At 45.3% G+C, this 14,534-nt stretch overlaps 1 protein-coding gene across 1 annotated transcript; it reads right to left on the bottom strand.

The window, feature by feature from the left end:
* Positions 1–730: 730 nt before the first annotated feature.
* CUNH1orf162 (chromosome unknown C1orf162 homolog) lies at positions 731–6,648 on the bottom strand. Its single transcript, XM_037498973.1, has 6 exons — positions 6,525–6,648; positions 3,672–3,719; positions 2,791–2,878; positions 2,354–2,448; positions 2,039–2,091; positions 731–1,760 (listed from the first exon to the last, which is right to left on the bottom strand). Exons 2-6 carry the CDS (start codon positions 3,706–3,708, stop codon positions 1,599–1,601), a joined length of 435 nt encoding a protein of 144 aa, XP_037354870.1. The 5' UTR covers positions 3,709–3,719; positions 6,525–6,648; the 3' UTR covers positions 731–1,598.
* Between the last annotated feature and the right edge of the window lie 7,886 nt (positions 6,649–14,534).

Below are 14,534 nucleotides of genomic sequence, written 5' to 3'. Positions count from 1 at the left end.
GAATGGGAGCAGTTACAGAACGTCTTTGGGTAGATATGGCACCCCTCTCACCCCTGCCTATCGTCTCTCAGCTATCAGGGTCCCTGCCCAGTCTGGAGACATTGACTCTACAAGGACAAGACACACACACACTCTCTACCTGAACAGAGCATAATTCTGCCCAGCAGGTGGTACTTTTTGCTTAACATGGTACCTTGGAGATCTTTCCCCCAATGGCTGCTCTGCACTCATTGGCCGGGCCATGTCAGCAGACATCCAGGGCTCTCCCAGCCTTCCACGGTTGCAGAGTTGATCACCCTAGGAAATGTGCAGACTCTGGGGCTCATCTACCTGGTTGGAGTCCCAGGACCATTACTTACTATCAGTGTGCGTGTGGGCAAGTGATTTACCCTTTCTATGCCTCCGTGCATGTATCAAAAATGAGAACGACGATAGTCTCATAGTGTCGTGAGGACTCCATGCATGCATGCTAAAAGTTCTGGTCACCAGTTCCAATGGGTGCTGGTAGGACACCAGCAGATGTCCTACAAGTCAACTTGGTTCTGACGCTGACTTGCTTGAGCGCTCAGGCCTGCAAGAGTGCGCCCCGCTCCCCCCCCCCGCCCCGATTGTCAATCACAAATCCAGGATTTTACCTGTTTCTGACTGAATGGTCATAGACTGGAGATTCCAATGGACCCCTCCTTGGTTTCAATTAATTCGCTAGAGCAGCTCACAGAACCCAGAGAAACGTACTTACTAGGTTGCTGGTTTATTATAGAAGGATATAACTCGGGAACAGCCAGAGGGCTGGGGCAAGGTATGGGGACAGGTTACAAGCTCCATGCTCGCTCCAGCCACGACATCTCCCCAAATCTCCACAAGTCCCCCAGCCCAGAAGTGCTCTGAATAGCCATCCTTTTGGGAGTCTCTGCAGGCGTCATTACATGCGTGATTAACACATTGACCAGCCCAGAGAGTGATTGAGTCAACCTGCCGCCCCTTTCCACCCCCCAGTGGCCAAGGGGATGGGACTGAAGCCTCTAACCCTTCAATAATCAAGGGGTTAGTTTCCTCTGGCCACCAGCCCCTCTCCTGAGGTGTTTCAGTTCCAAAAGTCACCTGATTAACATAACGAAAGACACCTGCACCGTTCTTGTCACTTAGGAAACCCTCACCAGCAATGAAAGCCCACATAGATATTTATTTAAACCACAGCATCACATGCGCCAGGCGCTGAGCATAGTGCCTAGAGCCTGAAAGCCTCACTGAGTTTTAGACAACATAATGAATGCTGCAATTAAAAATGCACAGGTGACTTTCCATATATGCAGGATAAATAGAATATTAAACATTGTAGTCATTGCAGAGCTGCCTTCCAGAGTGGACATATCTACTCGCTCTCCCACCGGTGGGAAACGTGTCCTTGCCCTCCAAGGGCCGACAGACTGTCAGGCCAAGTGGGAGGGCCAGTGAAGAGACTGGCCCTTGATCCTGCAAACTGCTGGCTAACACGGCCAGCTCACAGCCAAGCAACTGTGATAGTAGGTTCATGGCTCTGGGCTCCAGAAATGCCCAGTGGCTACATGAAAATGAGGCGGAGGGCAGAGGAGCTGTGTTCAGGTCTCCTTGGCAAGGTGGGATGAGTCTGTCACTTTAATTTGAGCATAGACTGAGGGATCCGAGTCTGCAGGGTGGTACATAGACGAGGACGCTTTCTTTTCTTTCTGGATTTTGAAGGTCATGCTGGCGTAGGTAATTCCCTCCTCTGGGGGTGAAAGCTGCAGAACAAGGAGTAAGGGAGGATGGGGGAGGTCGGTTTGGAGAACGGGTCTCTTTAGAAACAACTGAACGCTTTGGTCAGAGAAGACCCAAAGAGATCAGAAGGACCCTTCAAAGACCCACTGGCCCAGTGGCCAGAAAGAGACACCCCCATTCTAGTGGATAAGGCAGGGCACAGAGGGAGAGCCTAGGGCCCCAGGAATCCAAGGTCTTAAAAAAAAAAAAAAAAAGAATGAAAAAGGAATCCAAGGTCTTGGACAAGGCACAGTCCTCTTACCTTGGCTAAGTGGGGATCTGAGTGGGGATCAAGGGTCCGGGCGCTGGAGTGACCTGCGTGAGTGCCAGGAAGAAGAAGGACAAGTCTCACCCATGGGGTTGGAGGCACCGGAATCCTCTCCTTTCAATCTTGGGTGAAGGGGCAGAGAGGGAATGAGGTGGGGGTGATGGGATGGTGGAGGCTGAGGGCAGCAGGGAAGGTGAAGCGGTCACTGCAGAGAGAGTGGGCACTGCAGATTTTACACCTGCCCCTCCTGTTATTCACTGGAGGCCAGCTGTTCCCCATGGCAGAGAAAGAACAGTGCTGGAGACTCACATTTTCTGTAGCTCCTTATGATGAGGAAGACGAGCGCCACCAGCAGTAGTGTCAGTAGAATCCCAGTGAAAAAGGCTAAGAGCAAATGTTGTTGGCTGTTTGGGCCAAGAAAGGGAGCAGATGATATGTTGGGGTTTGGGAGCAACTTTCTCCAAGATAAGAGTACCACCTCCCCCGCCTGCCCTGTGTGGGTCAAAACATTCATGGGCCCTCACACAGCAAATGTCACCTATAAGTTTAGGATATTTGTGGGTCTTTTGAGGCTGGGGGACCCCAGGTTAAAAAGTACACGCCTAACTCAAAAGCTGATTTAGTTCTGCTGTTGCTTCTGGTCCTTCTCCCCAGACCTCCTTCCGCAAGTCCACAGGGCAAAGCAGCCAACCCCAAGTCAAATCCCACATAGCACAAGATGAAAAGGGTGGGAGAATGCCACTTACTTGGGGTTGTGCTCTGGGCCCCTAGAAGTGGTCCTCTCCAGGCGGGGTGCAGTAGTCATGGGGGCTACTGTGAGGCTGGGGTCTTCTCCTTAGGATTGTGTGAGAGAAAGTGAAAGGGGTTCAGTGCACCCACCACTGTTTAAGAATCTTTCCAGCTTCAGTGTCTCCCCCACACACTGCCCCCCATGCCCTGCCCTTTCTAAGCCACCAGTGGGGATCAGAATTGGGGCTACAGCTCTGTAAAAGGCGAGAACACTGCTTTTGTAGATCATGGAGCCTTGAATATCAAAATGAGAACTGAAGCTTAAAACACAAGTAAACACATGAGAGAAAAGCCTAGTGTTTGCAGCCCCATCTGTCCCTTTGGTAAAAATATCTCGAGTCTCTCTCTCAAGGATGGCGGGACCCGAGGTCACCATGTTCCTTCTGGCTTTTAAGCAGACACTCTCAAGGCCAAGGAGCAGAGAACCAAAAATAAAAGCCAGGACTAGTATCTCCGGGGTCTTGGAAACGGCTACATTTTCCTTGCTTGCTCATTTGCCTGCAGTGCACAGCTATTAACAGTGCCTGGCCACTGGCAATCAGGATGAGGTCTTCCAATAGCTGCAGGAGTGGGGGTGGACAGAGAGGGAAGTGGAACTTATTCTTATAAACCACCAGGTGGCCTGGTCCTGAGCCCAGAACCACCCTTTACTCAAATTTGGAGGGCCAGGCCTTTCTCGCTGGCCTGCATTTTTTCTCTTCTTGGCATTAGATTCCATATCATAGTAAAACCTGATTCTTGCAGCTTCAGAAATGTCCTGTTGAAGTCCACTTTCTAGCTACTGCTGTCCATTTTAACTCAGCGGTGAGGCAGGTAAGGCGGTCTGTCCCGAACTTACCACTACTGGCTGCAGTTTTGGAGATTACTCCTCCCATGCCGTCGACCTCTGAGAATAAAAAAAGAAAACCTCTTAGCTTGTGGAGAGGCAGTGGAGGGGCCAATCTGAGGCTGTCATCTTAAGGACAGTTACAACGAGAGAGAGGCAGGTCGGGGGTGGATGTATTAGTGAGGTCAGTGGTCACAGACTTTTACATGGTGTATTTACCACAACTCAGAAATCAGTCCTCAATTTTCCAGAAATTTGATCTTATCCAAGTTGATTGATTGCCCTAGAACTGACTCCCACCAACCAGCTTGTGGAAGACTGATGTATAAACTGGAATGCATACAGACCATATTGTGTTAAAGAGTGCACAGTTTTTAGCAGAACACATAAAACGCACTTAAAACCATCATGTTGCCTGGTGAGCATTAAATTGAAATAATGTACGTACAGGACAAGATGAAGAGATGATTTTAATACTTAGCGTCACTTAGGTCTGATGTAGTTACTTCCTTCTTCCCTGCCAGAGCTTGGTAATCTTTGCCAAACTTCCTTTCGAAGGTTCTTCCACTTTTGTAGACACTTCTGTTTCACACTGTCTTTTCAAGTATGCTATTACCCCTTATCTATGCAATTATCCTATTTTTGTGTTCAGCTTTTTATATGTTCCCCCCTTTTATTTACACAAAGTATAAAGTAACTACAAGCAGAGAAGCAAGATCACACAAATTCTCACTGTGTTAAGACTGTATATCTCCTTTTAGTTGTGCTTCCATGCATTTTCAATGCTTTTAGTTTTTAATTTTTCCCCATTTTATTGAGATATAATGGACCTACAACATTGTATTAATGTAAGGTGTACCCTATAATGATTTAATTGACATATAATTGTGAGATGGTCACCATAGTAAGTTTAGTTAATATCTATCCCCTCATGTAGATTTCTTCTTCCTTGAGATGAGATATACTCTCTTAGCAATGTTCAAGTATATAATCCAGTATTGTTCACTTTAGTGACCATGCTGTACATGCCACAGCCATCAGCTATTTATCTCACAACTGGAATTTGGTACCTTTTCACCATTTTCATCTATTTTGCCCACCTCCACCTCTGGCTACTGCTCATATTTTCTGTATTACAGGATCAGATTTTTCAGATTTCACATATAAGTGAGATCCGTTACTTATCTGTTCCACAGTTTTTAAAAGTTAGTTGAGCTACTTCATCACATCTTCTTTTTCAAAACTAAGCTTTTGATCATCAAGTATGCCATTAAAAACTTTTATAAGCATCTTGAATAGTGATAGGTCTTTTTTTTTAAAAAAAAGATTTATTTATTTATGCATACAAGAGCTGGGGTACAGGCCAGAGATGTGGGGGGTGGGAGGATTCACCAGAGACAGAGTGGGGGACAGAACAGGCAGACTGACTGAAATACACTGCTGAGGGGAGCAGTGGGCAAGACAGGAGAGGTCTGCTTTACCATGTGGTTTCTCCCTGGCTGGCCAGGGATCGAACTTGTGCTGCAAAGGCTGCGGATTGGTTCATAGTGTAGTGCTTAACTCCTTGCACCACCATGGAGGCCTTTCTGTGTACAAAGCTTGCTTAGCTGGTGTCTTGCTTGCTGATAAAAATTGTTTCCACTTTTGTGTAAATAAAATAATAACTACAACAAAATTTTAAGAAGCTACAATTTTGTGGCAAGAGAATTCTTGGTTCTGTTTTAATCTGCTGTATTTTATGGTGATTTGTGTAGAAAACTAATGCCCTCAATAGTATATGAGATTCAGCTATTCAGCCCTCAAAACTGAGTCAATTTCCAAGTCCGCAGACATGAGGGAGAGTTCAGAGGTCATCCCATCACCACGAACCAGTTATAAAAGCAACAGCAACACTGTAGTGCTTTACAATCAACCATACCTTTAAAAGCATGCACAAGGAAGTTTCCAAGCAAGAAATTTCATGAGAATTTTGAAACATGAAAGTCCACCATCTACAGAGGAATCAGGAGTGGAAATGATTTTTCAAGCATTTTTTGCTTGTTTTCTAATTTGTAAGTCAACGGTACTCTTTGGAGAACACCAGAAAACCTGGGTAAGTGTGGCCTCTTTTATATTATAATATGTTTGTACTTTTCCATGAAGCTGTGCTAGACCTGATGGTGGAGAAGGTGGAAGAGGAGAGGATTGTAGGTTTCTGGAAGTCTTAACCTTCCCATCAGTGGCTCTGAACTTTCAACCATTTCAAAGATATAGTACCAAGATCTCCTTGAAAAGTGCTGGGCCATAATAGTGCATTACATATTTGAAAACTGCTAAGAGAGTAGATCTTAAAGGTCCTTGTCTCACACACACAAATCTCTATGTGTGGTGACAGACTTACTGTGGTGATCATTTCCCAATATAAACAATATTGAATCATTATGTGATACAGCTGAAACTAATGCAATGATATATGTAAATTCTACCTCAATTAAAAATATTTTAAAAAATTGAGTCACCTCATCCTGAAAGACAAAACTATCACACAGTGCCCCAGGGAAATAGCCACTTACAGATCCCAGCCAAGAAAAGCAGGAAACATAATTTCCTTTGAAAAAAAAAAAAACAAAAACAAAACTGAAACATTCGACAGAAGCATGAATTAAAATAGAAACGGAGCTATATATACTTTTTTCATGTTTTTTTTCCAGCCCGGGAGAAACTTACTGATGGCTATAAAATCTACCACCAAATGCAGTTATTCAAATACAACCCTTCCCTCACCAAATAAGAAAAATATGATAAAAACCACTATAATTCAATGCTATTTGCTTTAGGTGAATAATTATTGCATTTAGATGAAAAGCAGGGTGTGATAGCGTTTACCTTTTTAAGACAAGTTCCGGTCACGAGCAGCAAGTGTCCGGGACTGAACTTTCTTCTGACTTCTGTGCTACTCCGATGTTTCAGAAATGATGAAATGATTACTGACACTGTCACATCAGGCTGTGTCACAAAGATGACAAATGAGGACAGACTTCCTCTTTGAGATCAACACTCTCCATATTTTTTATCCTATTAGCTAAGAGCTTCTTTCGTATCTTTTGAAACATGCACACCAGTACATCGGGGAATTAGGCAAATTTACATGGAATGAAGTATTTCCTGAGTGTTACTTTAGCCTCATGCCAGATATTGCGGGGGTCACAGCTACAAGGCAGTGCCATCATCACCAAGTATCTTCTAACCTCCTTATTCTAACTAGAGAGAAGAGGTTAATAAAGAACCAAAAAAAGCAAGCAGAGTGACCAGTTAAGTACTACCTGTGTAGACTTCGTGTCGAGAGTGTAGCAATCCCTTCCAAGGGAGGGCTGATCATTTATTTAAATCCTTTGCTTGTTGTTAAAATAATATTAATACTTTATTAATAATAAATAATAAAGTAATATTAATAAATACACTCACTAAATAAACATGATCGGCCACACACTGGGCTAGGTGCTGTGGGTATTTCAGGGAGCAAGACAGAAAAGCTCCTTGCCTCATGAAGCTGCCATCTAACTGAGAAGAGAAATAGGAAAGACGGGCACACCGGATGGCCTGGATGGATTGAGGAGGTAGAGGTGAGAAGCAGAGAGTGATGCTAGAGAGTGGATGGGGAACCCGTGCACGGCTCGGAAGGCCAGCCCACAGCATGCTCGCTGGGGGCAGGGTGGGTGAAAGAGGTGCCAGGTAGAGTGCCTGGGTGAGGTTTCAGGCCCAGGGCAGGGCAACTGGCAGGCCTGGTCTCAAGGAGTCCCTGGCAGAGCCAGGGGAGGGGCGATGGGAAATGCAGCTGACCTTTAGTTGGGGCTGGAGCTTGGGTGGGGTTGGATGGGGGCAGAAGGTGACTGCGTGGAGACCCGGCTCAGGGCTAGCTGCTGAGAGTCAAATGATGGGACACCAGCATGGTTCAAGGGAGGGGCACCTGCATGGGGTAGGAAGCAGAACATAGTTATGTAGCTGGATTTGCATGAGACTGTATTAATAAGGAACCACTTGGGTTTTGGAATCGGGAATCCTTACAGGCACGGCCTTTGAGGAAGGTTATTCCATATCGTCAAACGAGAAACCTGAAAGAATTTGGTAATGAGCTTGATGCCCTTTATTCAAGGTAAAACAATTCATGGACTAGGGGACAATAGTGCCTCGCCAGCCGTGGAACACTGTTCCCAAGGGATCTGGGACAAGTGAGTTTTACTGTCAGGAGTGGCAACTCAGAAATGGTGTGATGGGCTGGGAGGCAGGATTTCCTTAGAAGACCAACAGACCTATCTCTTAAAGTGAGGTGAGCTAGCTACAGCTAAGTTGGTGGATTGTGATTGGTGAATGTTGAATTTCCTTGTCAAGTATTTCCTATAATTGCAGGTCGACTTAGATCTGTGATGTGGGTAGGCCAAGGGGTGCACCCATTTCACAGGTCCTAGGAGAAGTATTGTCTTTACCAACATTAAGTACCTGAGAGAAGTAGTTGGGCTGCAATACAATCGGAAGGCGTTTATTTGGAAACATGAATCATGATTCGATCCATGACCAAGGAGCATCCTGAGGTATGTCCACCCGGGTCAGGGCAGAGGGGAGTTTTAAAGGGTTAGGCAGGGAGATGGTCTGAGGGTAGGTCATTTCTCGTGAAGCTCCTAGAAGGCTGAAGTCCATTTGTGTGTCTGTGGAATGTCTCCTGGCAGAAGGCCACAGTGTGGGGCCTACTGTCATGATGGGCACGTGACCCCTTATCTGTTTTGCAGTTACCAAATGTCTAAGTCAGGTTGTTTAATTTTCACCTGGAAATTTTAACATAGTGGATAGAGGCAGGATGAAGCCTCACTCAAAGCAGGTCCCACAATATCCTAAGATATCATGGGTGGAGAACTAGACCAAAAAATGAAGGTAGGGAGGTGTGACCATTTTCTAGGTCTCCCTTCATAAGGTCAGGACAGGCAGGAAACCACAGGCCTGATAGGACGGTTTGTTTCAAGCTGGACACCTGGCTATAGAGAAGGAAATAGCATGATAAATTCAAGGATGTCAAGTCTTAGCTCTCAATGTCTGAAAGAAGTCGTTTTTTTCATTCATTCCCAACACAGGTGTTGAACACTTACTATGTGCCAGGTACTATGCTAAGTTCTCAGGACATAATGGTGCTTTCCGGCTGGTAATGCACCCCGCCAAGAAATGGGGAATGCAGTCATTACAGGTGCTGTGAAGACATGGGACCTCCTCCTTCCCCCACCCTGGACCAGGGAAGGCTTCCTAGAGGAAAATAAGTCAACATATGAAGTGGGAGCTGGAGTTCCACAGGGGGCTGGAGGGGTAGAGGAGGTTATATCAGCGGAAATAGAACATCCCAAAGTCTGTACTGGAAAGGAAGGTGGAAAACAAGCAAGCATTTGGACTGCTGAAAGCGCAAGGAAATGTGATTTGTGCTGTTGGACGGGGGCACTGGAGTGACATAGAACATGGTGGCGATGACACTGAAGAGACAGAAAGGGACCGGTTCCTTCAGAGATTTTGTCTTTATCATACGAGAGCTGGGCTTATCTATGTGAAAGGTATTTAAACAAGAAAAACGCGATCAGACATGTTCTGAAACGTGTCCCCTAAAAATTAGGGGAGGAGAGAACAGATAGGAAGGCAGCTAAACAAACATAAAGAGATTAGCTGGGACATTTTTAAAGTGATCCAGAGAGGCAACAGTAAGTTGAATGAGGGTGGCAGCAGTTGAAGGATGAAGAGATGTAAATGAACTTGAGGGATATCTAAGACAGTGGTAGCAAAAACTCTGATCAGAGGTATCACCAGAGAACAGGAGGAGGAAGAGGACCCAGAGACGGAAATGTGTGAGGACTCATGAGAGGACCAGACTGACCCAACACTCTGCTGTGACCCAACACTGCTGGTCCTGGAGTAAACGGGTGTGATGAAATGTTCTCAGGCAACTAGACAGGATGGAGTGGGGCCTGAAAGAGAAAGGATTAAGGCTCCACAGTCAGGAGAGAGTAGGTGTCAAGAAAAGATTCCTATAGGGGAAGACATGTGTGTTGCATCTTGAAAGATGAATCACATTCCCCTGCAGACAGAGGAAGCGTGTTCTAGGCAGGAGGACATGAGCAAAGGCGGCTTTGTCCTGTTTGCACATCCAGGGAAATCAAGTATTTCACCAGCGCTGGAGCACTGGAGTTTGTGGGTGGGGTGGGGATGGGGAATGGAAGAGGGAAGGCAGGAGACGAAGGGAAAGACCAGATGATTGGAGGTCCCCACGCCAACTTTGCCTTGCAGGCAGTGGGGAGACAGTTGAAGAAGAGTGACTCGGTAACATTTGGATTCAGGCGCCAGAGTATAGGAAGGACAGGTGAGAGGCCAGACTGTGGGCAGGGAGTCCATTAGTGTTGCAGAGCTCCAGGTGAGAAACAGGGTGATCTGATAAGAGGCAATGCTCATGGGGAAGAAGATAAGAAATCTAGTCATTTGTGAATTGTGAGAGGAAGGTAGGGGAAAGAGAGGAGCTCAGGGAAACTCCCAGGGTTCTGCACTCTATTTGATTAATAGAACATAGAAGGGGAGAAGGATGGGGCACGATGAGTTTACTTTTGGACACACTGAGTTTAGGGTGCCTCTGGAACATTCAGGCACAGAGGTCAAGAGGGTAGTTGGGTGCACAGTCTGGGATACATGAGCGGGGTCTAGATTTGTGTGGTAGACAGTACAGTTCTCACCTGTGGTAGGTGGTGCTGGGTCACAAGTTTTGGTCATTGTTCTATGAATGAAAGTGATGTCTGACCCTTTCAGTTGAAGTGTGTCATTGCTGGAGCAGACCTCCTCTGACCCCTTCTGCTTCAGGGTGATCATGGAGATTTGGTGATAAGGTGAGGTTAAAAACTCTAAGCTGGGTCGTAGAGTTATATATTTCTCTGAAGAGTCACCTGAGCCTGCAGTGGATGCTTTATAAACAATAAAGATATGCTTCCATGTTGTGCTATTGAGATTTTGGAAGAAGATAAGAAATCTAATCATTTGTGAATTGTGAGAGGAAGGTATGGGATAGAGAGGAGCTCTTATCTCACTTAACCTAACCTAGCTTGCCTAATGTATTGTGATGCAGATCAGGAAGTTATCATTATACATGTGATGGCAGAGACAGGGCTGGAGATCGTCATCCAGGTACGGTTTATACAATGAGACTAAAAATTCCTAGGGTAGAACTCTGAGGAACACCAATATCTAATGAGCAAAAAGAGTGGAGTCAGCTAAGGAAATTGAGAGGGAACAGTTATAGCTATAGTAGCATAAGCATTTGCTATTTGAAGTCATGGAGGAAAAGCTTTGGCCAACAGTGCTGAATGCTGCTGAAAGATTAAGTAAGAGGAAGGCTGGAAAGAGTTGATTGGATTTGGAAACGAAGAACTCTAATCTCGTTTGCTGAAGCAGCTTGGATGTGGTAGTGGTGAGGGGCACTGGTGACTTGACAAGTGAATGAAAATCCTGACAAACAGCAGATTAGATCTTTCAGTATCTCTTGTCAAAGAAAACCAACAAACGCTGGGTAAAATATTTTAAATATCATAATTTTAAAAAAGTCATGGCTGAAGTTGGAAATCCTCAAAGGGAGGAGTCTGGCAAGATGGCGGCAGAGTGAAGACGCCAGGCTCACCTCTTCCAAATACTCACAACTGGGATGCAGTGGAACAAAGCCAAAAACCCTGAAGGGAAAAAAACGAGCAGAGCACATATGAGAGCAATGGTTCTTCAGAAAGGGGTAGGAAAAGCTTTCGGTGATCTGTTTTTCATGACATTAGCACAGCACACCCACGATAGAGAGGGGCAGCTGCTGTGGAAGCCCCTACAGTTGTTGACTTGGGCACATGCCAATATCGGGGACTCTGAGACTGGGGAGACAGGTCAGTTTGTGGGTTTGTCACTTGTACACTCATAATTGCAAGACATGGCTCAATCTCAGGGTGCAACAGGGTTTATTAATAATAGGATGATTAAGGACAATGTTTCTAAGGCCAAAAATGGCTGCTGTCCTACCCCAGAGAGTGTCCACAGTGTCCAATAGTCCAAATCAATAGCTGCTAATGGAAGAGGGCGTTGTCCCTCTGTTGACAACCTGGAGCTATGGACCAGGCCCCTGAAAATGGTGGACCAGGATCCAGCTCACCTGCGGAGCTGGGGTAGTCACAGGTGGCACTGCTGAGGCCACACCACAACAAAATGGAGGGAGTTTGAGAGAATTATGCATAGTAAAGCAAGTCAGAGTGATAAATACAAATGCTGGACATTCATATAGCAGACAATTTCCTAACATACAACACTTTTAAAAAAACAGCATAATCAATAAGAACTGTTAGGGTTGTGCGGTTAAGATGGATGGGGGAAAAAAGGGACAAAGGGATATATGGGAGGGCAGTGGGGGAAAAAAGAAAGACGAAGCCGGGTAAGAGGCTAGAGATTAATGGGTAGAGAGCTCCAGCAATGTAAATAGAATGGTCAGGGAACTCTGAGGAGGTATTAACATGAGGAGAGTGGTGAATAAAGCGAGAGCAAAACGGTAGGAAGATCCAGGGTGAAAGGTTGTCCAGGCAGGGGCGGCGGGGAGGGGGGTCAGAAAGTCCAAAGGTTCCCAGTCAAGAAAGAACTTGGACTGTCACCTTTCCCAATTAGTTCAAAATCATTGTTTGACTCTGAAACAGTGGGCAAGTTAGAATATAATTTATTGGAGTCCAAATGTTGAACTTAGCTTGAAATAATGTTGAGGTTTCTCATGACCACTTTCTTAGCTCAGCTCCAGGTACTTCTTAATATTTAGTCTACCTAAATAGAACTAAATGAAAGTTGGATGGTTGTGTATCTTTGACATTTTTGTGTGTTCTAAGAAAGGTCCATGCCTTCCTGGATATACCTCAAATTTCCTAGTAGCGGAGTTAACCAGATTGGTAGGCCCCCTGGTGTGTATCTAAGCCGAATACCTTATAGCTTCTAACAAATGGTGATACTATAACATTCACTCCCCACCTAAAGTCAAGAATGCAATATTAATTTTTGGCTCTGGATGTCTTTTTTTTTTTTCTGTTTACAAAATATATACATAGCGGTACTTACTACGTGGCAGGCCAGGTCTATGCTGGGGACACAGCAGTGGACAGGTCTTCTCAGTAATATTCCTCCCTTTTCTCCTCTTTCGCAACTTTTAATTCTTTAATTTCACAACTCCTTTCTCTATTTCCACGCCCAGGTTGACCTGGTTTCTCCTCTCCATCTCACATTTCTTCCAACATGCTCCACGACTGTCACTTATCTTCCCAGCAAACATTTTTTAAAAAGACACTTCATAAAAGATGACATATAATTGGCCAATTAGTTCATGGAAAAAAGGAAAAAGTAAGAAACTCCAGATGTTAGAAAGGAAGAGTTGAATAAAAGCTAATGTTTGCTCTGGGAATAACCACCAATTCTTTGGCTGGCTGGCACTTGGTTGGGCCCAAAGGTCGTGCATCTGAGGTCAGGTAACCAAGGCTAAACCTGCACAAGATGGGAGTTTGCACTGGACACCCTGAAAGGGAACCCCCAGCAGGTGAACTAGGGAAAAGCCATGCTTTGGATAGAAATGATAGGGATTCTTGCTGCGTTAGTTTTCTATTGCTGCATTAACAAACTATGTCAAATGTAGAGACTTAACACAGCATGTGTTTATTTACAGTTTGGGCACAGGGTTCTTTGCTGTAGGGTCTCACCAGGCTGCAGTTCAGGTATTGACTGCAGCTGTGGGATGAGGCTCAACTGGGGAAGATGTACTTTCAAACTCCCTGTAGTTGCCGGATGAATCCATAGCCTTGTAGCTCTATGACTGAGAGTCCCAGCTTCTTACCAGGAATCTATCCTCAGGTCCTGTAAAGTCGCCTGCCATTCCCTGCCAGTGGTCCTGGCCATTGGCAGTACACAACATGGCAGTTTTCTTCAAGGGCAGCAGGTGAGACAGCCTAGGTAAAAGAAAATGCAGGCCTGTAGGACACTGGCCCAGTCCTGTTAAAACAATTGGACTAACGCATGGACTGGCGAGCCCTGTCCAAGTAATTCAACCCATTACACTGACCATGAGGTGCCATGATAGGCAGTGTTAGATCCTGACTAATGATTAGCTCACAATTCCCTGGAGGGAGAAAGCTGAGAGCCTGCATGTGCAGTTGGAATAACCCAACTGTATGTGCCGAGTATAGCCCAACCCAGAACCACCTATGACACTGCTCTCCGCATCCCCACCTTGTGGACTTACCTTTAAACAGCTCCGAACTCCCTTCAGACTCAGGTTATATTCATCTTTCCCAAACTGGCTCCCTCACACATGCATCTCTAGCAAAGCCTTTCCTGGTTTAACAACTAGCGCCCTCTGGTGAATTCTTTCCCTAGAGGGCAAGGGCCCTCTGTGGGGTTGTGGCCTTGCAAGTCTTATATAACCTAATGTAGTGATGGCAGTGATAATCTCATCAGCTGCACCATATGATGTAATCTAATCAAGGTGACACACCACTTTGCTGTAGTCTATTGATTAGATGCAAAGTTCCAGATTCCATTGTGTTCAGGGAAGAGGGTTACATTAGGATGAACACATGAACACTATGTATTTTATTGAATTTTGCCTTTCTATCACACATGCTTATTCCAATTTTGCCTCCAGGTAGAGGATGACAAAGAGAAAACAAAGCAATTTTTCCCCAGAAATTCCTAACCACAAACCTGTTATCTGCAAGGAACAGGATGAGGCTGCTGAGATAACCTAAAATGATTGCCATTATATTCTCACAGCACTTTGTGCTAAAATCTATAACCTGTAACACATTCTTACTGCATTTCTAGGTTTTT

Source organism: Talpa occidentalis, unplaced genomic scaffold (assembly GCF_014898055.3).
Source record: "Talpa occidentalis isolate TD23 unplaced genomic scaffold, MPIMG_talOcc4v2.1 talOcc4.9, whole genome shotgun sequence".
Classification (NCBI taxonomy): Eukaryota; Metazoa; Chordata; class Mammalia; order Eulipotyphla; family Talpidae; genus Talpa; species Talpa occidentalis.
This window is presented reverse-complemented; position numbering and strand designations above follow the sequence as displayed.

Bases quoted from the DNA above. Each gene is read 5' to 3' on its own strand.
- CUNH1orf162 (XM_037498973.1), bottom strand. From the start codon at position 3,708: ATGGGAGGAGTAATCTCCAAAACTGCAGCCAGTAGTG. The intron at 2,092-2,353 runs GTGAGTCTCCAG...GCACTCACGCAG, and splicing joins CATAAGGAGCTACAGAAAAT to GTCACTCCAGCGCCCGGACC. The intron at 1,761-2,038 runs GTAAGAGGACTG...CTTGTTCTGCAG, and splicing joins CAGATCCCCACTTAGCCAAG to CTTTCACCCCCAGAGGAGGG.